This window comes from Lemur catta, chromosome 8 (assembly GCF_020740605.2).
Source record: "Lemur catta isolate mLemCat1 chromosome 8, mLemCat1.pri, whole genome shotgun sequence".
Taxonomy (NCBI): domain Eukaryota; kingdom Metazoa; phylum Chordata; class Mammalia; order Primates; family Lemuridae; genus Lemur; species Lemur catta.
The window spans coordinates 13,859,670-13,886,240 of record NC_059135.1 but is presented as its reverse complement, the minus strand read 5'-3'; the positions used below and the strand labels follow the sequence as shown (position 1 = coordinate 13,886,240).

General features: G+C 38.2%; 1 protein-coding gene across 2 annotated transcripts in view; it reads right to left on the bottom strand.

Annotated features, from left to right (window-relative positions):
- The window catches only part of FARSB (phenylalanyl-tRNA synthetase subunit beta), a 62,155-nt gene extending 41,471 nt beyond the window's left edge, over positions 1-20,684 (bottom strand). The window contains exons 1-8 of one of the 2 annotated variants that reach the window (XM_045559671.1): positions 20,600-20,669; positions 14,411-14,632; positions 12,844-12,899; positions 9,472-9,626; positions 7,818-7,887; positions 7,091-7,206; positions 1,711-1,861; positions 789-897 (exon numbers count right to left, since the gene is read on the bottom strand). In XM_045559671.1, the coding sequence (XP_045415627.1) occupies positions 789-897; positions 1,711-1,861; positions 7,091-7,206; positions 7,818-7,859 (418 nt within the window). In that variant the 5' untranslated portion in view covers positions 7,860-7,887; positions 9,472-9,626; positions 12,844-12,899; positions 14,411-14,632; positions 20,600-20,669. Of the gene's footprint in view, positions 1-788; positions 898-1,710; positions 1,862-7,090; positions 7,207-7,817; positions 7,888-9,471; positions 9,627-12,843; positions 12,900-14,410; positions 14,633-20,599 lie in introns of both variants that reach the window. The other variant, XM_045559670.1, reaches the window with a different exon arrangement.
- Between the last annotated feature and the right edge of the window lie 5,887 nt (positions 20,685-26,571).

Below are 26,571 nucleotides of genomic sequence, written 5' to 3'. Positions count from 1 at the left end.
CCCATTCCAAGTTGGAGAATAAAGATAAAAATAATAACAAACCTTTACTGAGTGCATACAATGTGTCAGGTGCTATGCTAAGCACTTAACATAGGTTGTCTCATCTAATCTTCACCCCATAATGTAACTGCCGGCAAGAAACTAAGATTCAAAGAGACTGAGCTACTTAACCATGATCACAAGCAGCAAGGCTAAGACTTGGGTCTATGTTTGGTTAACCCATGTTCTTAACTGCTATAACTACTACAGTCCAAGATTTCCAGAAGAAGCTTCTCCTTCCCATCGTAAATCAGCTAAACCTCCTTCTCACCTCCAGAAAGGCAAACATCTATGGCTTAGACAACATCAAATTTTGTAAATACATTCAAATTGCCTCATAAAAATAGCCTTCCAAAAGAAATTAAAGGGCAAAATTTAGATTAAAAGTTTTAGTGTAACTATAAAACTATAGCAAGACAGAGTTTAGAGTTTGACTTTGAGTTTAAACAAGTGAACTACCTGCTAAAACCAAGACATCAAATCCTTTTGGAGGAACAGAACAGAAACCAAAGACTGGCATTAGAAAATACATTGATACATTTATAAAATACATTTACACATTTATAAATGACAAAAATCACCAGTAAAATGTTGTTGAATAAATGAAAAAAACTATTAAAATCTACAAAAGACCTGAGATTCTCAGATTAAGAATTATTTGATTTGATTCAGCCAAGTCTACTGGGAATTCTACAGAAATGCTGAAGAATAAGACGGAACAGCAAAAATCCAGGATGCTTATAACTCACCATTGATGATCGGAGGCATTGAAAGAACGACACCATTGCTATCATAGATAACTGGGTACAAGGGTTTATTTTCAATGATATGTAAATAATGTTTAAGGTGGTTGTCAGTCTGAAAAAAAAATTAAGTCAAATAAAATTGGTTTTTTATTTTTATCACTATAATTAGTTTACATACCAACCTAATATAAAAAAAGAGGGAAAAAAGTTAGAAAAACATTAAAACAGTCCCAAATTACAGAAAGCTCTAATTTATAAGATTTCCTAACATAAATTACTACCTCAACATCCTTATACAACTTCATCTTCTACTGGGAAGAGATGAGAACACAAATGAGCAATTTTTCAAGAATGAAAATAGATTTGAATGGATGTACCCAAAACATCTCAAACAAAACACAAACCATCATGAAACTATTTAGATAAATAGGAAGAAATTACTTGCAAATCAAACCAAAGATAACAGCTGCTTTTCCCAAAATACCCACTATTTCTATGTGTTATATGCAATTTTAAATGATTACTGAATACATTTTCACTGTTGTACTCTAAAATGCTAATAATGGGAGGGAAACAGTTTGTAACAGTATTTCCCACAAAAAAAACTATCTAAATCTTACTGTTCCTTACGATTGCATTAGTTTCAATTACACCCAAACATAAAGACTATATTGTGGTCTACTTCAGTGGTTCTCAATCCAAGCAGTACATTAAAATCATCTCAGAAGTTAAAAAAGTAACAATAAGCAAAACAGAACTATGTCCAGGCCCCATTCTAGATCAGATGAATCAGTACCTCTGGGTTGGAGCTCAGATGCTACTATTTTTTAAAAAGTACCCATTAGATTTCCTTAATTCCAAGACTTGATTATGAAGAAATTTATAATTTTTACAAAGTTATCACATAACAAAAAAGAATATTTACCTTGTATATGTTCATTAGTTCACAGGCTGTATACTCCTTGGTCTTATTTAGAGGCTTGAATTTGATATCTGAAGGACGTTTTGCAGTGTAAGTAAATGGGCCTGACAAAGTGTCCAAATTATGGGTACCAATAGCAACCAATGCTCTTTTCCTAATTGTTGAGAGGGACGGGGAGAGAAGGAGGGAGGACGAAAAGGAAGAGAAGGAGAGAAAGAGATTTGAATATTCCAAAGCAGAAATTCTAAAGATAATATAGACTAATTTTTTTTTTTTTTTTGAGACACAGTCTCACTGTATTGGCCCGGGCTTGAATGCAGTGGCATCGTCACAGCTTACTGCAAACTTAAACTCCTGGGTTCAAGTGATCCTCTTGCCTCAGCCTCCCGAGTACCTGGGACTGTAGATGTGCACCACCAAACCCAGTTATTTTTTTATTTTTTGTAGAGATGGGGTCTTGCTTGTTGCTCAGGCTGGTCTTGAACTCCTGGCCTCAAGTGATCCTCCAGCCTTGGCCTCGCAAAGTACTGCATAGGCATGAGTAACCTCACCTGGACAGACTACATGTTTTTAAAAATTATTTTAGACACTTTCCTAAAACAACCTATTGCTACTATATGTCATTTTTAGTGGAGTATAATGAATAAATTCTCACAATCATTAAAATAAAAAATTAGAAAGCTACTTAAAACATATTATTTCAGTAGCTGAAGAAAATTCCTTGCCATTATGCTTTCCCAAGTACTGTTACTAGAGTATCTTCAAAGTCAGCATTTTCTTTACCTTCTTTTAACCTATTTGTTCTTGGTGTCCTCAAACATAGATTTGTTGATTAAATTAAAATAAACTAGCAGAAATTAAAATAAACTACCAAATTGCTGTGTTTGGGGCTTGTCTGGATTTTCCTAAATTTTCTGTCACATAGCTGCATTATTTTAGTACTGGAAAAAATTTAAGAGCTATGAATTACGTTTAAAGTTTAACGTGTAAGGAAAGTTCAAAAGCTATTCATGTCAATTGTTCTACAGTTTATCCACAAAGGATTTAAGATAATTTGAGGAATTTACAGCAAGCTACAAAATAGGAGAGTAAGAAATAGAAGTAGGGATATTTAACAGAGCCAGGAAATATTAACCCTAAATTAGAATATAAAGGGCTAAGTTTTACTAAGGAGGGTCACAAATTTGGCTCTAAGCTTTCTAATAGCCAATTTAAAAAAAGAAATTTGGTCAAAATTTGCATTCTTAAGATTCCTTAAAATTAGTTTAAAATGTATGTATACATAAAATGCATGATATTAAATTTTGCTCAACCACCAAGAATGATGAACTAGAACTTTAATAAATATGACTGAACAGAACTGCTGACAAGTAAAAAGTTTTACTTTATTCAAATGCTTATAGAAGATAATAAACCTAGAACTATCATAGGATGAAATATAAATGCTTCAACAGATTTAGATAAATTAGCAATTGACAAATCCATAGGTAAGAAAGTCTGCACTTTCTTAGATTTTAACATTGTTCCCTTAATCTTGAAACTGTACCTCAAAACATCATTAAAATTTCAACTTCAAACCAATCACAAAAAAATAAATTCCAGATAAAAGCGAGCTAAGCATTTTGAAAAACAAAAGACAAACATACAGACATACAAAAAAACACCATTAAGATTATTCAAAGAAAATATAGGAAAACATGCTGAAAATTGCTGAGTAGGACACCACTTCTTAAGTAGGTCCCACAAAACCCAAAAGTTACATAGGAAAACTGATAAAATTAATTATATCCAAATTGAAAACCTTATATATCCAAAAGATTCCAAATGTCAAAAGACAAAAGATATACTGATAGAAAAAGTATATGACATATGTATAGAAAAAGGATTAACATTCCAAATATAGAAAGATATGAAAAACTAAAAATAGTCAGAAATCAAGATTTTACCTAACATAATGGTAAAAATTTCAAATTCCTTTTATAAAAAAGCAGGAACTGAAAGCAAAAAGAATTGAGCAGAAAATTGAGCTACTGCCATCTGCAGAAATCTAGTGTAGACAAGTGTTTAGAGTCTGAATCTAGCTAAGTATTCAAGAGTCTTTGCCTGCGAGAACAAAAACCACTTTTCAGAGAAACATAACAAAATCAAATGGCTCTTCTCTAATATAATATCCCATACCCATCAAAAGGCAGTGGCCATGAGAAGAAACATGAAAATATGACTCATACTCCAGACAAAACCAGTCCATAGAAACCAACACTAACATGTCCCGAATTTTGACATTCCTGCCAGATTTTAAAACTGCTCCTACAAAACAGTGTGTAAGATTTATGGGAAAATATACACATAATGAATAGATGAGCAAATAGCAGAAAAAGAGAAACTGTACAAAAGGAACCAAGTGGATTCTAGAACTGAAAAGTGAAATAACTGAAGTAAAAGATTCACAGTCGCTTCCAGGCAAGACAGAGTAACAGAGACTAAATTTACTCTGTTTGAAACAACCCAAAAAAGAGTAAAATATATGACTGCAGGGCAGGAAAGGAGCCCAGTGCAAGAGACAAGATGAGAGTCTGGGGCGGCCAAGACGTTCAGAGTACCGGGGAGCAGCAGAGAGCTATACAGAGAGAGAGAATTCTCGAGCTATCAGAGGCTCTCCCTGAAGTATTGATGAGCTGAGTATTGATCCGTACATGCAGGTGAGGAAACTACCAAAGGCCAGGGAAAAGAACCACCCAAGAGAATCAGAACGGTGCTCATGCTCATACAGACTGAAAACTTCATTGTTCATGTGGCAATGGATAGAGTAGGCAAAAGCATCTTGCCTCAGCAGTAGGGACTAATTAGCCGTATAAAGAGCACAGTTTTATCAATTAAAAAAATAGACAAAAAATCAATGAAATCAAAGGTAGTTCTTTGAAAGATCAATAAAATTGATAAACATCTAGTCACACTGATCAAGGAGGAAAAAAAAGAAAAGATACAGGAATGAAAGAGGTGACAACACTTAGATACCACAAATATTAAAAGGATAGTAAGGAAACATGATGAACTTCATGCCAATAAATGTAATAGCTTAGACAAATTGATATATTCCTTGAAAAACATAAATTTCCAAAGCTCACTAAAAAGACTAATTAGGATTTACTGACAGGGAAGGACTCTGGAACACCAGAGTATTAGGACATGTTCTATTCTTCCCCTTAGAAAAAGCTCACAAGGCTAGGCGCAGTGGCTCACATCTGTAATCCTAGCACTTTGGGAGGCCGAGCAGGAAGCTGAGGCGAGAGGATGGCTTGAGGTCAGGAGTTCAAGACCATCCTGAGCAAGAGCCAGACCCTGTCTCTACAAAAAATTAGAAAAATTAGCTGGCTGTGGTGGCACATGCCTGTAGTTCCATCTACTAGGAAGGCTGAGACAGGATTGTTTGAGCCCAGGAGTTTGACGTTGCAGTAAGCTACAAAGATGCCACTGCACTCTAGCTGGGGAAACAGAGTGAGACCCTGTCAAAAAAAAAAAGAAAAAGAAAAAGAAAAAGCTCATGATCTCCAGAAATACCAAATAAAACAGAGCTTAAAGTTGAATTGAGGAAATGCCTTCTGACTTAGATTAAAATAGATTTAAATAAAGTATGTCCAGAATAGATGATCTGGCTCAACCACTTACTAGTTACACCTATGCTTGTTAGAAATCATAATCTTATTCTTAATTTTGAAATTATATTTAAATTTGTATTTGTTTTTTTTTTTGAGACAGAGTCTCGCTCTGTCACCCCAAGTAGAGTGTGGTGGTGTCATCATGGCTCACTGGAACCTCCAACTCCTGGGCTCAAGCAATCCTCCCACCTCAGCCTCCCACGTAGCTGGGACTACAGGCTAATTTTTCTATTTTTAATAGAGACAGGGTCTTGCTCTTGCTCAGGCTGGTCTTGAACTCCTGAGCTCAAGCAATCCTCCTGCCTCCGCTTCCCAGAGTGCTAGGATCATAGGTGTGAGCCACCACACCCAGACTAAATTTGTATTGTTTCGTTTAATAATGACATACTAGCAGGCCAACATAGATTCTTTTTATATATGAGGACTGGGAATAAATCTATTTGGAATCTTAAAAAAATGTTGTTCTACTGAGCAAAGATGTTTCAGGAAAAGGAGACCTCATAAGCTTAACCACAGGTGATTTTTATTTTTAAACATTTTCACCACAGAAGAAAATGTCCAGAGTTCTCCCTCCATTCAAGCCTATCCCATACACAGAATCCCCTCCTCATCTCTACACTTATTATACTACAACTACTAAAAAGGAAAAATTCCGACGGGGCTCAGTGGCTCACATCTATAATCCTAGCACTTTGGGAGGCTGAGGCAGGAGGATCATTTGAGGTTAGGAGTTGAAGACTAGACTGAGCAACACAGCAAGACCCTATCTCTACCAAAAAAAAAAAAATCATCTGGGTGTGGCAGATGAAGAGCACTCCTGTAGTCCCAGCTACTTAGGAGGCTGAGACAGGAGGATCGCTTGAACCCAGAAGTTTGAGACTGCAGTGATCTGTGATGATGCCACTGCATTCTAGGCTGGGTAACAGAGAAACCCTGTTTCAAAACATAAAAAATAAAAATTATGTTTTCTATTTTTATTCAAGACATATATATAACTGTCAATGATACCTTTGGATCAACATGAGATAACTTATGTTGATATATTTCAGGACCAACACAAGAAAATTTTATGTTAGCTATAGCCTGAAGTTTCTGATCATCAGTAAATACATAGCTTCCATCAGGATTTTTGAAATACTACAATTACTTCAAGGACTCCTGATGGAAATTCCTTGACCTTTAGGTGCTCAGGGGTTATTAATATATAGGTTTGAAGACCACTGCACTAAAGGGAGCTATGCAGAAATGATGCATAGTAATGTAAAGACAGAATAAGTAAAATTTAATTAATTACAATTTTATCTGTCAGTTTATAATTATATTCATTCAAAAAGTAAGATCAAGCCAAAATTTTATTTTCATTTTTAAAATGATACATACTTCAAATTACCAAATTACTTAGTATAATCAACTACTGATTAAAAAAAAAAGTCTCCAGATAATTCTTCTCAATATAGTATTCAAAATAGATCTCCTGTTTCTCCATGCATATACCATTTATAAGCAGTAACATACATCTGCCTGGTAAAGCAAAGTTAAACTCTTATTACTGTCACATCCTATTAATTTAGAAATGCTTTCAAAAAAGGCTGCAGAGGAAGAAAGGAAGGAGACATGGATGGGGGAGGGAAGGTAGAAGGAGTAAGAAGAGAGAAAGGGATGGAAAGGAGAAGGAAGGGGAGGGAAGAGAAGGCAAGGAGAAAAGATGAGAAGCTGCAATTACGAACCTGCAAATATTCTGATGTAATTTCTCTTGGAGTTCAATGAAGCTGTCATATCGATCTTTAGTAAACTTTATATTTCGGAGTACTGCTGCTACAGCAAAAGGGCGTACTTTAGCTGTCTGAAATTCACAATCATCATTAGAGATAGTAAACACACTTTTCTTTGTAAAAACATCCTGTTATAGAAAGGCAGCTGCACTCTTGACACTGTCATAAATTTTCAAACAAGTATATATTCATTTATTCAATAACAAGTAATAAAATTAAGTGATGAATAACAAAGTCTCTATCTTCATGGAGTTTATATTTTAGTAAGATTTCTGAAAATGTACTAAATAATTGAGAAAAAATAATCTTTAGTTTGTTCATAGTTCATATTTTTACTGAAATAATCCTCAAAAAAGTTTATCTTTGGAAATTTTATTAATATACTACAGTTTAAACAATTATATCTCAAATGTGCTTTATAATAAATATTTGGATATTATTTTCCAAAATGATTTATGAAAAACAGATGTTTTGTCCTCTTTCATTTCTTGGTAAAAAAATTGACAATTTTTAAGAGCTAGAGGTTAAATATATACGCATTTTAGCAAATGATCAAAGAAAATCATACTTGGCAGAAGGGTCTGCTTTGTTTCTTTTTCCTCCCCGCTAATACACACACACACACACACACAGAAAAGAGATTTTTTTTTTCAAAAGGAAAATAAGAATTTATCCTTATTACCTCCTCTGTGATAATCAATTTCTGGATTTTTCCATTAGGCATTAGGCGTTTATACACTGGAGCCTTTATCCTAAAATAATGTTAAAATAACTTACTCATAATTAATCAAAACATTTGATAAATTACACTCTACGCTGTATATAGGAAATATACAAAATGAACAGAATTAGAACAATCGGTTGAGTTACAACAAGTCAAATTTGGGCTGAATATTTTTAAAAAACAAAAACTAACAAATTTTCTAACATTTAAAGTTGTCCGAAAATGGTATAGGATATCTCATCATAATGTGTTTCCTATCACTGGAGTCTCAGCAGAGGCTACAAAGCCATTAATTAAGCAATTGTTTAAGGGACATTAAACATCAGCTGAGGATCTGTATTAGATAACCTTTAAGTTTTATTTCAACCGTAAGATTCTGAGCTTCTAAGAAAAAAATAGGGTTTATTAAAAATACAGATTCCCTGGTACCATCTGGACCTACTGAATCAAAAAAGTCAAGACAAAGGCTTGGCAAATGGTGTATTTTAAGGCATCTCCAGCAAATTCTTATCATCAAGAGAAGCTGGAGATTACTGTTTTAAGGCAGTGGTTCTCAAACTTCAGTCAACTGGGGTGTCTGTTAAACCATGGATTCTGACTCAATAGGTGTTGGGTGGAGGCTAAGATTCTGCATTTCTAATAAGATCTCAGGTGATCCAGATGTTGCTGGTCCACTTTAAGTTGCAAAGATTTTAAGTGACATTCCTATTTCTGTCTGATCATAAAATTCACAATGAGGTGCCTGTTAAAAATACAGATTCCAATAAGACAGTTTTAGGAAACACACTCTAAGGAGTTAGGCTTGATCCTCAAATATAAATATCTGATTGTCATGCAGGAAACCAACAGGGTCGACTCCAAAATTTTAACCATCCTTAACCAAATGTCTAATGGTCATCATTTCACCAACACCAATCAATCATCTTAAGCCTCATAATTTCAGAATGTAGCCCATCAGCCAGAGGCTCTTATTGTTTTGCAATTGACCAGATAATGTATAAGTAATCAAAAACAAAAATAATTATTTTTGATAGCTCTTATTTTTTTCACCTCTTTCCCACTTTATATATTCATTATCTTCATATTTATTACATGAAGAGTTGGAAGGGGTCTTAAAAACCTTTATAGATTAGGAGATTGACACAGGAGAGGCCAATTAACTTGCTCAAGATCTTATAGCCGTCGTAAGATCTTCAGTTTTTCAGTTAGGAAGCTCCACTCTTGAGCTTCTTTAGAATTCTTAAGGTAAAAGCACATAAAGTATTGCTATCTCTACTTTTCCTCTCAGTCTTTAACAAATCCATTGAATTAATTACCCATTCCAATTAGATTACTGAGGGAAATCACACGAAGAATTTAAGAAGCTGTAAAATCATTAACCACGAGTTTCAAATGCTCCCAAAATGACAGGCTATGGCTCAATATTCACGTAAATTTTCAAATGGGTACGATCTATATGAATCTTATCCTCAAATCATCACTCTATGCAGACCTAAAGCTGTGCTCCTGTACAACAAGTTTTTTTCTAGAAACTTAAACATGGTTGCTGATAATGACAAGAAAAGAAAAAAAATCCAGCTTAGCAAAGTATTTAATGAACATATTTCCTTACCTTTCTTTGAAGACCTGAAGTCCTCGAACTAATCCTTCCAGACACAAGAGATCATATCTATTGGCAGGGACGTCAATTTTGTAAAGAACAACATCCGAGGCCCCCTGTGCTTTTACATTACCTTGTTCTTTACTTATTATTTCCTTCTCAGAAGTCTAAAAAAGGCAAAAAAAATTAACTAAATATATTTAAACTCTTTTTAAAAAGTAGAAGTTTTCAGCCATATAGGGTAGCAACTACATTATACATATTCTTTTCTCCAACAAAAACATGGGTTTATTAGATCCACAACAAAAACATAAAAATATTAAATGTTATTATATAATCACAGCAGACATAAAAATACTCCAACTTTCCCTGAGTTCGGATATCTGGCATTCTCAGTTATTCCAGAAGAGCAGAAATCCATTTAAAACAAGAGTCAGCAAACAATGGCCCACTGGCCAAATCATGCCTGATATTTGTTTTTGTAAATAAAATTTTATTGGAACACAGACTGACCTATCATTTACATATCATATTGCTATTTACACATTGCAACAGCTGAGACTGTTGAGACTATAACAGAGACTATAGAACCTACAAAGCCTAAAATATTTACCATCTTGTCCTTTACAGAAAAAGTTTTCCCATCTCAAAGAAAATGAAACCACCAAGAACATAAAGAAACAACAAAAGTGTCAACAAAGTAAAATAAAGATGATTCACCAAATAAAAGAAATACAACTTCTTATAGGATAATAACTCAAAAGCTAAATCCCGTGGGCATCCAAGCCCACATGAGAATGAGAGATATATTATAAAAACAAATAAATAACATTCAGAGATGATCAGAAACTGTGATTAAAAAGTAGAAGGGATAATAGGTACAATGGGAAGCAATCTAGTGACAGTAAAGGTATGATAGTGCAGCAGAATGAAAACAACCAAGAGGGAGAAAAGAAACACCTCTAGAGTAATATATATATATTTTTTTTAATGCAGTGGCAAAGAGCTTAGGATACCTCAATCACCACATTATGGCAGAGAATAACAGATTGCCTTAAGACAACCATTGCCAAGAGGTTAAGTTTTATTCCCTAAGTTTACTAAAGCAGGGAACTGTAAATATATTTAGGAAATTTTCAATCAAAATGATTAAAAGTTGTATTCTAATGTTACCCTTAATTATTTGGAAATCCCACTTAACCAGAATTCCACTATTTCCACCAACAACCACCTGCTAAAAAGACTGATGGATTTCTGTCAAAATATGTAATGATTTTTGTTTCATATGATGCTCGCCCACTGCCATGATATGAGTTCAAATTATTGCCCAAGTTAAGAATTACATGTACACTTACATGGCACGCAGAGGGATTCACTTTTGGGCACTAAGCATGACATGCCCAAGTCACACTTGAGGAACCACAGAGGTCCACACAATGCGGGGACCATGCAAGGTGGTGCCAGGCCTCAAAGAACATCTACCCTGGGCATTTGAAACTTAGGAGACAAATTTTGGAATTAGGGAAAATAAAAAAATGAGAAAGAAGAGGAAGAAGACAAGGAAGGAGCAGGAGGGGGAAAAAGAGGAGGGTACGGGGAGAGGAAGAAAGAGACAGCAAAGGATGAATTAGACTTTAAATAACGTTCAAAAGGGTCAATAAAATTACTGCTTTTTAGTGAGGAAAGCAGAGTCACCTCACAGGGGATGACAGATTTCAGGAGGGACCTATATAAAGAATGGGAGATAATATGGTAACCAGAAAAATGAAAGCATCTAAACACAACAGTCCTCCCTTATCTGCAGGGGATATGTTCCAAGACCACCAGTGGATGCTGGAAACCTCAGATAGTACCAAATTTTTTATATACTATGTTTTTTCCTATATACACATTCCTGTGATAAAGTCTAATTTATAAATTAGGCACAGTAAGAGATTAACAATAATTAATAATAAAATATAATAATTATAACAATATACTATAATAAAAGTTATGTGAATGTTGTGTGTGTCTCTCTCTCAAAAAAGCTTATCATACCATACTCATCTATTTTCTGACCACAGCTCCCAGTGGATAATTGAAACTGTGGAAACAAAACTGCAGATAAAGGGGGACTACTGTAAAAAAAGACCTAATTCTTCTGTAAAAAAAACACAGCAGCTTAAATCTTCTTTCAATTTCAGTGTCTCAATTCATGCAAAGACCATAAGTGAAGATTGGGCTTGTCAGTGCTACGTGACAAAGATCTTACAAAATCAAAAACTACATAAATTTCAGGGCCAGAAGGGATCTATAAAGATCATATAATCCAAACCCCTTATTTCATAAATGGAAAGGAGGCCCAGAGAGACTAAAATATCAGGCCCAAACAGACAAAGTAATTGTCCATAGCTACACAGCTGGTAAATGTTAGAACTAGAACTCAAATTTTCTGATATCCAGTCCAATGCTCTTCAATATCACATACCCTCAAACATAATTTTGAGATGTGGTTATACTAACAGCAACTTACAAACTACAGAAATTGGCAGAAATGTCAGCTAATTTCTCAAATATATAAATACTCATGAATATAAAGATTATCTTCCTGTAACATTAATGAGGCAGCAGGAAAACAAAGCAACACAATGTACATTTTGTTAGCCTGACGATTTTTTACACTTATACCTAAGGCAGTGTTATAAAACACTGAATAGATTAAAAAGAAAACTTACGAAAAAACCTAACAGTAACTACCAGAAAATTATCTTTTTAATCATAAGTACAGTGTCTTTAATAATCATTAATATATTTTATAAAGAAAATATATAGCCCAGACTTGCTATTTTTTTAAATAGTTTATTCATTATATAATCAAAAGCCAAGGAAACTGCTTCATAATCATTTTTATAAGCAATTCCTCAGAAAACATGAGATCATTTTGCAAGATCACTGTATATAGTACTAAGTTCACACTAGTTAAACAGGCATGAAGGAGGGTGGAGGGGGCAAAGATGGGCAGAGGAGGAGGAGCTGGAGGTAATGGAGACAGTACAACTGTGGGCAAAGCAACATTTCCACTGCTTCCCAGGTCTGTTTCTGTGGTTAACTTGCAAAAAGGGGGAGCTCACTCACACTCTGGGGTTAACACATTCTATACATCTCCACACCATTAGCCTTTTAACTTGAGGTGACTGAAGCATAAACTCCTTTTTGAGATTTTAATCAAAGCAGCAAACACTTTTAGAACTGGTGCTCAGCCCCCTGAACACAGAAACCACCATGGCCCACAAACATATCATCTTAGTCTAAATATAAAGTAAAAAAGATAAAATAGTATAAACCCCTGAAAAATGAGCTTATACATAAAATATTTGAGAAACAAACAAATATTCAAATACATACAATTTCATCAAGTTCCAGACCAAATTCAAAACATAGCTCATCAAATTCTTCGTCGGCTAGGGGAAAAAAAAGGAGATTGTTAATTTTAACCTGTTCAGCATCAATGAAATTTGTATATAACCTGCATTTTCTTATTATTAATTGCCTTACACCAGGTATACTAAATATCAGACACCAGATATCACCATTTAAAAACAAACAAAAAAGCTTAGTCAAAAAACTTTCAAAAGATAAAAAAAAGAAAAACTATTAAAGTCCTGATTAATCTACAGAAATATCAACTATAGGATTAGGTCACCCACACTGGGAAGTCTGCATGTACATGGGGGAAAAACCCAACCTGTGAAGTAGGGATCAAATAAAAACTAGGCTCCAAATCACAAACCCAACACCATGGGAAGTCATATAAATTCTATCATCTAAAATTCTCTGAATGGCCTGACATTAGCTTTGGAGCCAAGCCAATCAGAGTTTGAATTCTTTCCCACTTATTGGTTCTCAGAGCTTGGCAACTTATGTAAACTTTCTTGGCACCTTATATAAATTTTATGGATGCCTCACCTGTAAAGTGGTATTTTACAGCCATTTCTAGCATGGAACTGTTGGAAAGATTTACATGAGATCATGCAGAAAATGGACCTGGCATAGTACCCTGAAACAGAGGGTCTGCAATAATAAATAGTTCTCTTCCTTATTTTAAAATTACATTCTGCTTGGCTTTGCTATGTGATGTGGCATTTTCAGGGTTTTTACATAATCAAAAATTGAACACAAACTGTCATTCCCAGTATATTCTAGTGAAAAGCTGGTTTTAAGATTCCTTATCCAGACAGTGAACTTCTATTCAATTTAACAAATACTTACTAGGCACCCATGTTATGCCAGGCACTACAGTAAGTACCAGGGATACAAAGCTAAATAAAACACAATTCTGATCTTAAGTACTTCCTCTTCTAGTAAAGAAACCAGATGTGTAATAAATATATAATGATGTTAAGTACAAGGTACAGGGGTAGCACATAGGAAGTAAGAGCTCCACTTAGGGTCAGCTAAAGCTTCACAGAAAGGATGAGTTCATTAGGCAGAGATTGTGGGGAGTGAAACAGCATGGCAAGTTTGGAAACTCTTAAGTAGTTCCATATGGATGAAGCATAAGGTTCTTATCAGGAAGAGAGGTGATGGAACAAGTAGAAAGAGGCCAACTCATAACATGCCAAGGGATTTGCCCTCTGTCCTACCAGCAGGCAACAGGGAGTTCCACTGAAGGATTTCTCTGCTGGGCAAAAGCATGATTAGACCTACATTTGAAAGACCAGTGGTAGGGTGGAAGAGACTCCAGCAAGGAGTCTACAGATGAGATATAGTGAGGGCTTCATATAAAGCAGCAGGAGTGAGTATGAGGAAGAAGGAACTGATAGGAGAAATGTTAAGGACACAGAATCTATAAGGCTCAATAGCTGATTGATAGGACGTAGGAACAGTGAGTCAGCAGGAGTCTAGGATGACCCCCAGATCTGTGGAAGTGGGTGAGGGTATCATTAACTAGGGCAGGTAATAACAGACGTACCCAGCCTCCAAGACGGCTCCCAGTGATCTCTAACTCCTGATGTTCATGCCTTTGAATAAACTGAGGTCTGAAGCAACCACGAGTGAGCAGATGGAAGCAGACTCTCCAGCCCATCCAAGCCTTGAGATGACAGCAACCCCAGCTGACAGCTTGACTGCAAAGTGGTGAGAGACCCAGAGCCAGAACCACCTAGCTAAGGCACTCCCTGACTCCTCTCAGTAACTGTGTGAAATAATAAAGGCTGGTTGGTTTACACTTCTAAATATTGGGGTAATTTGTCATGTAACACTAGATTACTAATACAGACTTTAGTCCCTGGAGGTGGAGTGCTACCATAACAAAAACCAAAAACATGGCAGTGGCTTTGGAACCAAGCAGGATTTGAGGAGTATAAATGAAAATCTAGGCTGGGTGAGGTGGCTCACACCTATAATCCTAGCACTCTGGGAGGCCCAAGGCGGGAGGATCATTCGAGCTCAGGAGTTCGAGACCAGCCTGAGCAAAAGCAAGACCCTGTCTCTACTACAAATAGAAAGAAATGATCTGGACAGCTAAAAATATATATAGAAAAAAAATTAGCCGGGCATGGTGGCACATGCCTGTAGTCCCAGCTACTCAGGAGGCTGAGGCAGAAGGATTGCGCAAGCCCAGGAGTTTGAGGTTGCTGTGAGCTAGGCTGATGCCACGGCACTCTAACCCGGGCAACAGTGTGAGACTCTGTCTCAAAAAAAAAAAAGAAAAAAGAAAAAAAGAAAACCTATAACCCGGGCAACAGTGTGAGACTCTGTCTCAAAAAAAAAAAAGAAAAAAGAAAAAAAGAAAACCTATAATGGCCTTCAAAAAGCTCTTAATAGAAGCCCCATAGTCTTTGATAAGGATTCAGGTGAGGACACGGAGGAAAGTGAGGTAATGTTATTGAAAACTGGAAGGGAATCCCTGTTACACAGAGGACAAAGTTTAGCAACACCGTTGCTTGCAGTTATGTGGAGTATAAAAAAATGTATCTAATCAACCCCGAGATGTAATCAAGATTTCCAACCAGTGCACAAAGTGCCACCTGGCTTTTTCTTGCAGTTTATGTGACATAAGCAATAAACTCAAAAGAAGGGCTGTTAAACAAAAAGGAGCCAGGATGATTTTTGATGATTTTTAAAATTCTCAGCTTCTCCAGATGTAAAACAATGTTAAATTAAGAAATAACTTTGGAGCTTGAGCAAAAAGCAAATCCAAGACATCACCAGGAAAACACGGACCAAAGATAAAGTTAAGGGTATCACCATAAAATCTTGAGACTCAGAAAGATCAAAGGTACTATTCATTCAAACAAAAGATGCTATAAAGAAATACAAAGGGAGATAGGTGTGGCTCATGCCTATAATCCCAGCACTTTAGGAGGCCAAGGCAGGAAGATCCCTAGAAGCCAGGAGTTCAAGATCAGCCTGGACAACACAATGAGACCTCATCTCTACAAAAAGTAAAGGAAAAAAAAAAAAATTAGCTGGGAGTAGTGGTGCATGACTGTAGTCCCAGCTACTTGGGAGGCTGAGGCAGGAGGATCATTTGAGCTCAGGGGTTGGTTCAAGGCTGCAGTAAGTTATTGTTGCACCACTAGCCTGGGCAACGCAGACCTTGTCTCTAAAAAAAAGAAATATAAAAAGATGTTTCTCACAAAATCCAACTAATCACACAATATAGCTTAATTAAGAACACTGTATCAGCACAAACCCAAAGTACAGAACAGCTTACTTCAGAGATTTGTGGGTGGTGTGGCTTTTAACTAATGAACTAGAAGCCAGTAAAATTCACCTAAGACCCACTAAGTTTTTAGGAGAAATACATATGCAGAATCATTGCCAGCTTGAACTAAAAGGAACAAAAAAATAAGACAAAATGAAGTCTCTGAACCCCCAAAATTCTATTAGCAGGAAGTAGACTGAGAAAACTAATCAGGTGTAAAGCACATGCTTTCTAGGGAATCACTGAGAGGATGGAGCCATGAACCCAAAGGACAGGAGGCAGCGAGCCATGGAGAATTATCCCAGGCCGTCAGATATAATTCAGAACATCCAACATTTGCTATTCAATTTCAGAATTGCCATGAGCCAGTGACTCCTTTGTGTCTCCCATTTTCCTCCCTTTGGAAGAGGAATATCTACAGTAGTTATTCTATGCCTGTTCCACCATTGTGTATTAGGTATATGCGGGGCGGGTAACTCGTCTCTTGAGTCTCTCAGACCAAGAGTTAACTGTACTCAAGGAGCTATACTTAAGGAACTACACCGGAGACGCCTAATCCACATCTGCATCTGATTTAGATGATGAGATTCTGGATTTTGAGCTGCCGCTGTAATGGGAGGATACTTCTGGGGGCCTTGGGAGAGGTAGAATATATTTTGCATGTAGGAGGAACATGACTCACTGGAGGCCAGAAGGGGGGCTGTGGCAGTCAGTCAGCCTCCAAAATGGTCTTCAATAATACCTTCCTACTGGTATTCACCCCCTTGTATTGTTCCCTTCCACACTGTACTAAGACTGGTCTGTGACCAAGAGAATGTAAAAGGGCTAATATATCACTTCAGAGTTGTTACTAAAAACTGAGACTTCTATCTTGAGCAGTCTCTTACCTACCTGCTCTCTTGTACATCTTGCTCTGGGGCAAACAAGCTAACAAACATGCTGTAATAGTCCTATGAAGAGGCCAAGGTAGGAGGAACTGATGCCTCTGGCCAAAAATCAGCAAGGAACTGAGGCCTGCCAACAATTACTTCCATTGGCAGCAGCTTCTCCTGCCCCAGTTAGACCTTGAGATAACTACAGATTTGTCTGACACCTTGATTGCAACCTAGTGAGAGATCCAGAGCCAAAACCACTCAGCTAAGCCACTCTGCAATTCTTGACCCTCAGGAACTGTATAGCAAATGATTGTTGTTTTAAGATGCTAAGTTCTGGAATAATTTAGCATGTAGCGATAGATAGGTGGAGCACGGTGGCTCACACCTGTAATGCTAGCACTCTGAGAGGCCACTGCAAGAGGATTGCTTGAGGCCAGGAGATCAAGACACCCTCTCTACAAAAAATAGAAAAATTAGCCAGGCGTGGTATCACACAAATATAGTCCCAGCTACTCAGGAGGCTGAGGCAGGAGGATTGCTTCAGCCCAGGAGTTGGAGGTTGCAGTGAGCTATGATGATGCCACTGCATGCTAGCCCGGTTAAAAAAGCAAGACCCTGTCTCAAAAACAGATAAATACATTTTAAAAATTTTAAAAGTAATAGATAACTAAATGGTTATAAATATTTACATATTTATAGACAGACATAATCAAATTGTATAGACCTATTGAAATGTATTGAATCCTAACTAGCACATGTTTTATTGCTTTCAGCTGTATCTCACGGGTTTAGATGCAAGGAAGAACAATAAAATGTGATTAGTAATTTCCTCTAACAAAATGACACACCTAAGTAACTATAATATATCTTAGGGGTTTGTATGATATACACAGAAGGCTATGGCAGTATTGCCAGCCATTATACCAAGCCAGAACATGGCCAGAATTGAAGAGCAGTGACACTAAATCAGTGAACACAATGGAAACCATCTGATCAAAGACAGTTAAAAGGTAGACTAGGGGGATAAACCTGCTTCAAAGGAGTCAGAGAAACAAAATAACCAGAATAACAAACAGCCTGAGAGAGAAATGCCCTTGATAACCAATGGTGAAGGGGAAGGTAGTAACTGGTGGAAACAACAGAATTTCAGATTGACAAAAAGCAACCCTTAGACGGACTTTAAAAAAAAAAAAAAAGAAAACGTGGATGAAAAAAAGCACGAATGAGACATTATATGAAAACAAGAAAAAAGAGAAAGACAAAAAAGGTAAAAAACAAGATGTATCTGTACTATTTGGAAACCAGATGCTTTGCTAAACACTTTGCCAACTCTGACCTCAAGTCAATTTACACTTTAAGGGTTTCAGGAAAGAATACAATAAACTAATGATGAATATTTCTGACCCGTCTGAAGTGCATCTCAACAACATCAATGTTTTTGACTAAAATTTTTAAAAGATCCAGTAGCTAACGAACAGATATTTGTGGAAAAAAAAAAGTTTCCGTAATAACTCACAATAAAAAAAAAGGGGGGAGGGACAGCTCGAGAATATGTTAAAACATCAGATGATAGTAAATACCTTATAAATCTCACCACTTTCTAAAAATGTGGGTTATTTCTTACTTTCCTAGAAATGGAGACTGGATGGGAACTGATTATAGACATTTTGAACAAATATGTGCCACATAGCATCCTGTGCAATTCAAGAACACAGGTTAAGCATCCCTAATCCAAAAATCTGAAATCCAAAATGCTCCAAAATCTGAAACTTTTTGAGCATCCACATGATGCCACAAGTGGAAAATTCCACACCTGAGCTCGTGTGACTGGTCAGTCAAAAGACAAACTTTGTTTCATGCACAAAATTATTAAAAATATTGCACAAAATCAAATTCAGGCTATGTGTATAAGGTCTATATGAAACAAATTTTAGGTTTAGACTGGGGTCCTATCCCCAAGGTATCTCATCACATGTATACAAACATTCCAAAATATGAAAAAAATCTGAAACACTTCTGGGCCCAAGCATTTTGGATAAGGGATAATCAACCTGTACAAATACCATTAGGATATGGCTTATAAGAATACGTAAGAAATTTAAGTAAGCATATAAAATAAAAAGTGATTAGAGAATTAGAGCTGAATGCAAAGGTAAGGGCATTATCATTACTTTCAGGGACTTAACGGCAGAACCTTATGAAGAATAACACTTCAAGAATAGATAATATGTAAAAATGCACCTTTTTTTTCTTTTTTTGGAGACAGTCTAGCTCTGTTGCCCGGGCTAGAGTGCCGTGGCGTCAGCCTAGCTCACAGCAACCTCAAACTCCTGGGCTCAAGCAATCCTACTGCCTCAGCCTCCCTAGTAGCTGGGACTACAGGCATGTGCCACCATGGCCGGCTCATTTTTCTACATATTTTTAGCTGTCCATATGATTTCTTTCTAGTTTTAGCAGAGACAGGGTCTCGCTCTTGCTCAGGCTGGTCTCGAACTCCTGAGCTCAAACGATCCGCCCGCCTCGACCTCGGCCTCCCAAGTGCTAGGATTACAGGCGGGAGCCACCACGCCCGGCCTAAAAATGTACCTTTAGAAAAGTTTTTTAAAGGCTAACTTTATTTTCACAGTAACAGTAAAATCTTATTCTGTGAAGCACTGTCATTATTAAACCAATTAGGGCTTTGCTATCACATTGAGCCCTAAAACCAAAAATATAGCTCTCACAAACCAGCTGAAAATCATAGGGTGCTACAGCTGTGTGGTGACTGATAACTGCACTTAATAGCGCCCCCTCTTGTTTTTCAGTGGTTGTTTTTAGAACCCCTAAGAGATGAAGTGTAGCATGAAGACTAGGCCCACAGAATAAAAACTCCCCGTCACTTAGGTCTCAGCTCAAATGTTACCACCCCATCTAATGTCGTTCTTAGTATAACACCTTTTCTTTCCTTGATAGCATTTAGCATTATCCGAAACCATTTTATTAACGTGCTGGTTAGTTACCGTCGGCCTCTTTCATTAGAATGAGAACGTGGACCTTATGTGTAATGTGCACAGGTGTAGTCCCAAGCTATTAGAATAATGCCTGATACATAACAGGCGCTCAGGAAACACTACTAAAAGAAAACACAGACAGACAGAATGCCACCCCCCGCCCCCGCAACACATATCTCTTCCAAACGCCTGCTCCCACCGCATAACAAACTGAGTTCCCACAGTACTTTTCTTATCGCACTGAACAGGCTACACGCGGAATGCAACTCGGGGCTTCCTCCCTAGTCTATCCCCTGGCATGGCTGTCAGGGCAGGAACGCAACAGGCGCTCGAAGCCAGTTCGCTGAATGAATGACACTGGACCCGGGCACGAGCGGGCGGTGCAATGCCAGCCGATGCGGTGCCAGTTCCGACAGGCTACCACAGCCAGGTCGGACCTCCTCGTTCGTCAGCCCTCCTCGTGTAAATTCCCACCGCCAGCGGCCAAAACCTGCAGGGCAACAAGAAAGTTGCCACAATGCCCTATGGGAGGGAGTCCTAGCCTCCGCCAAGAGGCGTAGGCCGCCTAGTATGCGGCTGGCACTCACTGTAGGTCCGGCCCAGGCCTTGGAAAAGCAGATCGCGCTTCACGCTGACAGTCGGCATGGCGAGTCGGACCCACTGCGCCTGCGCGGCGAGGCGGCCGGGGCTCAGCGACCGAAGTGCGTAGGACCCAGACGCTCTTCTGCGGTCTGTCTTGAATATTGCCAGTCTGCTTCCAATAGTTCTGCTCTAATTTTTCATCTGAAAACAAGTATATTGCCACTATCCAGCTCATTAAATATAGATATGTTGTAGTAATAACTGAGAAGCTTGTAGAAGAGATACAATTGGATAGAATTGGCTACGACCTGACAGGCAGTAAAATAGACTGACCCTGAAGTCCCAGATGCCTCTAACGCAGGAAAGGAAAAGGACGCCAAATTAGGTGAATGGGGCGGGAGAGGGGCGGGTCAAAGGGGGGGTCTCCAGGTGGGACACTTTGGAGGCGGTGAGAACCCGAGTGGGCGGGGTGTAAGGCTTCCCGCGGTGAAGGGTGTGCAAATCCAAGAGGAAGAGGGGCCTATTTACTGACCTCAGTTTTTACTTCATTCTTTATTCTCTCTTGTGCTCTTATAAGTGACATACGTGTGCTTGCTTTGAACGTGACAAGGAGATAGGCTGTCTATTCAGTGCTCTCTACAGTCAGATACTGTGCTCAGTCCTCTACCAACATTAGATTTCCTCCTTAAAACAACCCCGAATGTAATAGGCTAAATAATGGCCCCCAAAAATATCAGGCCCTAATCTCTGCAACCTATAAATGTCACTTTATACGGAAACAGGGTCTTTGCAGATTAAGTTAAGGAATTTGAGATGGAGAGATTATTCTGGGATTATAAAGATGGCATCTAAATGCAATCACATGTATACTTAGAAGTGGCAGGCACAGGGATACAATATAACCATGGAGGCAGAGATTGGAGTGTGGCAGCCACAAAACAAGGATGCCAGCAACCACCAGAAACTAGAAAAGACAAGGATAGATTCTCCCCTACCCTATGGAGCAGCCCTATATACAGTTTGAGTTTGGTCCAGCAAAACTGATTTTGGGTTTCTGGCCTGCAGAACTATAAGAGAATAAATTTTTGGTTTAAGTGAACAAGTTTGTGGTAATTGGTTTTAGCATCCAAGGGCAACTAAAATGCCAACATAGGTAGTACTGTTACCCTAGTTTTACAGATGATGAAACTAAGTCACAAACTGGGAGTTCCAGTAGACAGCCTTGCCCTTATACTCTCCACTCTATATAGTGGAGAGTATATACTCTATATAGTGAGCAAGGGCTTCTTCCAAGGCCCTTCACATGAGGAAGCTGAAGCAGGGCCAGATTTAGGCCACCCTGTTAATCAGGCAATTTTTCATATACAGTATTTGCTTCCGTCCACAGCTTCAGGCAGTCCCTTCCCAGTGACTAACATAACAGACTGGGAACATCCCATAAATAGCAAACATCCCCAAATGCCAAATACAATTTTCCTCTCAAAATTGGTGCTTAGTGTTTGATTAATGAATAAAGGACTTCTTGAATTATTGTATGCTGACCTGCTCTGCTCTGAGCACACAAAGTGTTCTGTGGCTTCTGAACCTCAGTATCCTCATCTGTAAAATATGGATAATACTATACACCTTAGAGAATTATTGTAAAGATTAGAAATAATAGTCATAAATAACTAATATAGTTCTTATCATGTCATAGGTCCTGGAAATAGAGCAACTGTCATTATTGTTACCTATCTTCCTAGTCAGTTTCCTGCTAGTCTTAGACCACGAAGGGATATTCTGTTCCCATCTCTCACATTTTCCAAGTCATCCTTTCTGCTTTTTATCATTGCACACATTACAAGTACTCTGTACCTTCTCTGTGACTAGCCAAACTGTTAGAAAATTCTAATGGAAAAGAGAAAACTGGGCCACAATGGCATTAGCTGATGGGTAGGAAAGATACTTGGAAAATGTTGAGACAGTATATCATGAAATGTAGGTAGGTACTTATTTCATCTAATTTTAGGGCCAGCCCAAGAGCAGGAATGAAGTGTGAGCATTTTCTAGAAATGAAAGTGTCAGACACTCCTACTGGAAACATAGATAGCAGTTTGTTTGACAATATGAATCAACATTTTAAACATGTTTTCTCTTTGATCCTGTAATTACACTATTGGAATTATTCTTTTTTCTGAGACAGAGTCTCACTCTGTTGCCCGGGCTAGAGTCCCGTGGCGTCAGCCTAGCTCACAGCAACCTCAAACTCCTGGGCTCAAGTGATCCTCCTGCCTCAGCCTCCCGAGTAGCTGGGACTACAGGCATGCGCCACCATGCCTGGCTAATTTTTTCTATATATATTTTTAGATGTCCAGCTAATTTCTTTCTTTTTTTTTTTTTTTAGTAGGGACGGACTCTCGCTCTTGCTCAGGCTGGTCTCGAACTCCTGAGCTCAAACAATCCGCCTGCCTTGGCCTCCCAGAGTGCTAGGATTACAGGCATGAGCCACTGCTCCCGGCCACTATTGGAATTATTCTAAGGAAATAATCAAACAAGTGTTTCTCTCTTTGTAATATAGAAAATTCTGAAACAACCAACAATATGAGCTTGTTTAAAGTATAATACCTCCATGCAATAGAATATTATATAAACATTAAAAATGATATTGACTAGCTACACTTTTTAACATGGCAATAAGTCCACAGTAAATAATATGAAAATACAGTTACTAAACAGTATGCTTAAAATGATCAATTTTTATTTTAAAAAATACATGTTAAGTATATGAGTGTGAACCAAAATAAAACAGCTATCATGATATGCAACAAAGTGTTAGCAGTTTCTATCTTTGGGTGGTGAGTTTTTTTATTATATCTTTTATATTTTACAGAATTAATTTTTTTTAAGAGACTAAGTCTCCCCCTCTCACCCAGCTGTAGTGCAGTGGTCCCATCATAGCTCATTGCAGCCTCAAACACCTGGGCTTAAGTCTCCTGCCTCAGCCTCCTGAGTAGCTGGGACTGCTGCACATTAGCCTGGCTATTTTTTTTTTTAACTTAGAGACAGTCTCACAGTGTTGCTCAGGCTGGTAGGTGAGAGTACAGGTGCGAGCCACCATGCCTGGCTCAAGTATTACTTTTATTTTATTTTTTTCAGAGACAGAGTCTCGCTCTGTTGCCCGGACTAGAGTGCCGTGGCATCAGCCTAGCTCACAGCAACCTTAAACTCCTGGGCTTACTACTGCCTCAGCCTCCCGAGTAGCTGGGACTACAGGCATGCGCCACCATGCCCGGCTAATTTTTTCTATATATATATTTTAGTTGGCCAGATAATTTCTTTCTATTTTTAGTAGAGACAGGGTCTCGCTCTTGCTCAGGCTGGTCTTGAACTTCTGAGTCCAAGCAATCCATCCGCCTCGGCCTCCCAGAGTGCTAGGATTACAGGCCTGACCCACCGTGCCCGGCCAAGGAAGTTATTTTTCGTTATTCATTTCCAAGAGTAGGTTTTCATAATCTTTGAGGCAATCTGAACTGTGATCTTCTTATTTCTTCATTAGAGTTGAGAAATAGAAAGAGGAGCCATACTAAATCAATGGAATCTCAGATCTTTAACAGGACTGTTGGTTTCCTGTCACCATGCCCTTCCCGGCACTTGCCACAGCAGTGGTGCTTGATACATTTTGTCCAATTATTGTAAATGTATGTATGTATTATTTACTCATGTATACCCAACGCCAAGCACATAGGAACAAAGCTGATCTTTCTGCCAAATGTAATTTTCTTTGATCATTTGCTAAAATATTTGTGGATTGATTGGATGACTAACCCCAACCCAAACTGACAAGTTTGGTCTTCAGCACTCTTCTATGCACCCTTCAGTGATTTGTTCCTCTGTTTCAACAACACTCCCTTCCTTCTTATAATTACATTGTTTGAGAAACAGTTTAGTGTGGTAGTTACTTGCTTAGGCTCTGGAAACCATCGGCTCATACGGAGGAACTGTTTTGAATAGCTCAATGAATTAAGACTTTCTCTCCATGTCAATCCAATGATCACTTAACTCTAGCAACCTGGCACACAATATGTACACAAATAAATACACACTGAATGTCAACAGAATGAGCAAAGAATTAAATTGTTAAAGTGGTGATGGACTGTCCTGGTGGGTCCATGCTTTGCCTCAATGGGCTGTGATGGGATATGATGACTCTTTTCTATCAGCTGAGTTCTCTGGGAAAGTAACAAAAGCATTATTAAGTATCATACGATAAACTTCAAGTGAGTAGGATCAGCAATTCTGGGTGTTTTGCTCTTTCTGTTTACCTACAGATGAGGAATCCAATTAACCACCCAGCCCTATTTATATTAACCACCCACTTATATCTCCCATGCATATCTCAAATCTATCTGTATTCTCTCTTGCTTCCAAGTAGGCCAAGCCACCATCCTCTATACTCATCCTACATCCTTTCTTATCTCCTCTTCTGTGTGCCAGGCAGGAATCTTTGGACCATTTCTCTTCCTTACCTAAATTCACACCTTATGTTTTTTTCTAATCTTAATGACTTTGGATATTCTCAGAACTCTGACGTCTGCTGTTATGAATTGAATTGTGGTCTCCGCTTCTCCAAATAAGTTGAAGTCCTAACCCACAGTAACTAGGCTGTGAGCCCCAGGAGGACAGAGACCTTTCTTATTCACCACTGTTAGTCCATCCCTACTCCCTTCCCAGAGTCTCACACATAGAAGCCTTTCCTCAAACAGCCAATGAATGAATGCATATGAATTCTTTTGCGTGAATGCCCAATGCAAAGCAGGCGCTCCATAAATGTTTGTTTCATGTTTGATTCAGTTGATGAAGGGATGACTAGTTTTTCCAGGTTTTAGAGAAAACTGCGTTTGAATCTTTCTACTCTGCTGCTTACTGGCTGTGTGATTTCCTTTGCTGCACAGCTGGAGCTAATGCTTATTTTGTAGGGTTGCTGTAGAACGAGATAGGTTTATGAAGTGCTCTGCACAGTGTCTGACAGTGTGTATTCGTAGTATCCCCATTTAGCACTGGGAAAGGGTTCAAGGAAAAAAATTCAAAAGGGAATAAGAAAGTGACTTCTTAACTAGAGAAAAAACCCCAAATAAACAAGTTTTGCATACAAAAAGCCACAAACAATCCCCCAAGTCATCCTGGTATTTGTTTTTATCCAACTTTCTCTGTATTAGAATGTCAAAGGAGGCCAGGCCCGGTGGCTCACACCAGTAGAGTGAGACCCCATCTCTACTAAAAATAGAAAAAAATTAGCCAGGCAACTAAAAATAGAAACAATAAATTAGCCAGGTGTGATGAGTGCCTGTAGTCCCAGCTACTTGGGAGGCTGAGGCAGGAGGATTGCTTGAGCCCAGGAGTTTGAGGTTGCTGTGAGTTACGCTGATGCCACAGCACTCTAGCCCAGGCAATGGAGTGAGATTCTGTCTCAAAAAAAAAAAAAAAAGAATGTCAAAGGAGAAAGGGACATGGCAGGGGAGGGGAAGTTAAGGCTGTCCTCTTGCCTTGTTCCAAATCCTCTCCAGCAATGACTTGACAGCCACTTGCCACTTGGAATTTTCCAACTCTACGGTAATTAATATTTATAAAGAAAATGTAGTGGGTGCCCACAAGAATTAGGCACTATTTAGAATCTATCTATCCATTTAACACATAATTGAAACCCTTCAAAGTCTTGTATTGCTCTTAGGGTACATACCTGAACCCTAAACAGAGTCTGCAAGGGTCTGGCCCTTGCCCACCATTTTTGCCTCATCTCACCCCAATCTCACTCTTGTTCCCTGAACTCCCACTATACTGGTGTTTCAGTTTCAGCCACAGGACCTTTGCACCTGTGCTTCCCTTTGCCTGGACGACCCTCTCAGTTCACTAGATTCATCATTAAAGCTCGAGTCCAGGGCACTTCTTCAGACACCTCCTTGACCTTGTAGTCTTGGTTCTAGAATCTTTTTCCAGTAAC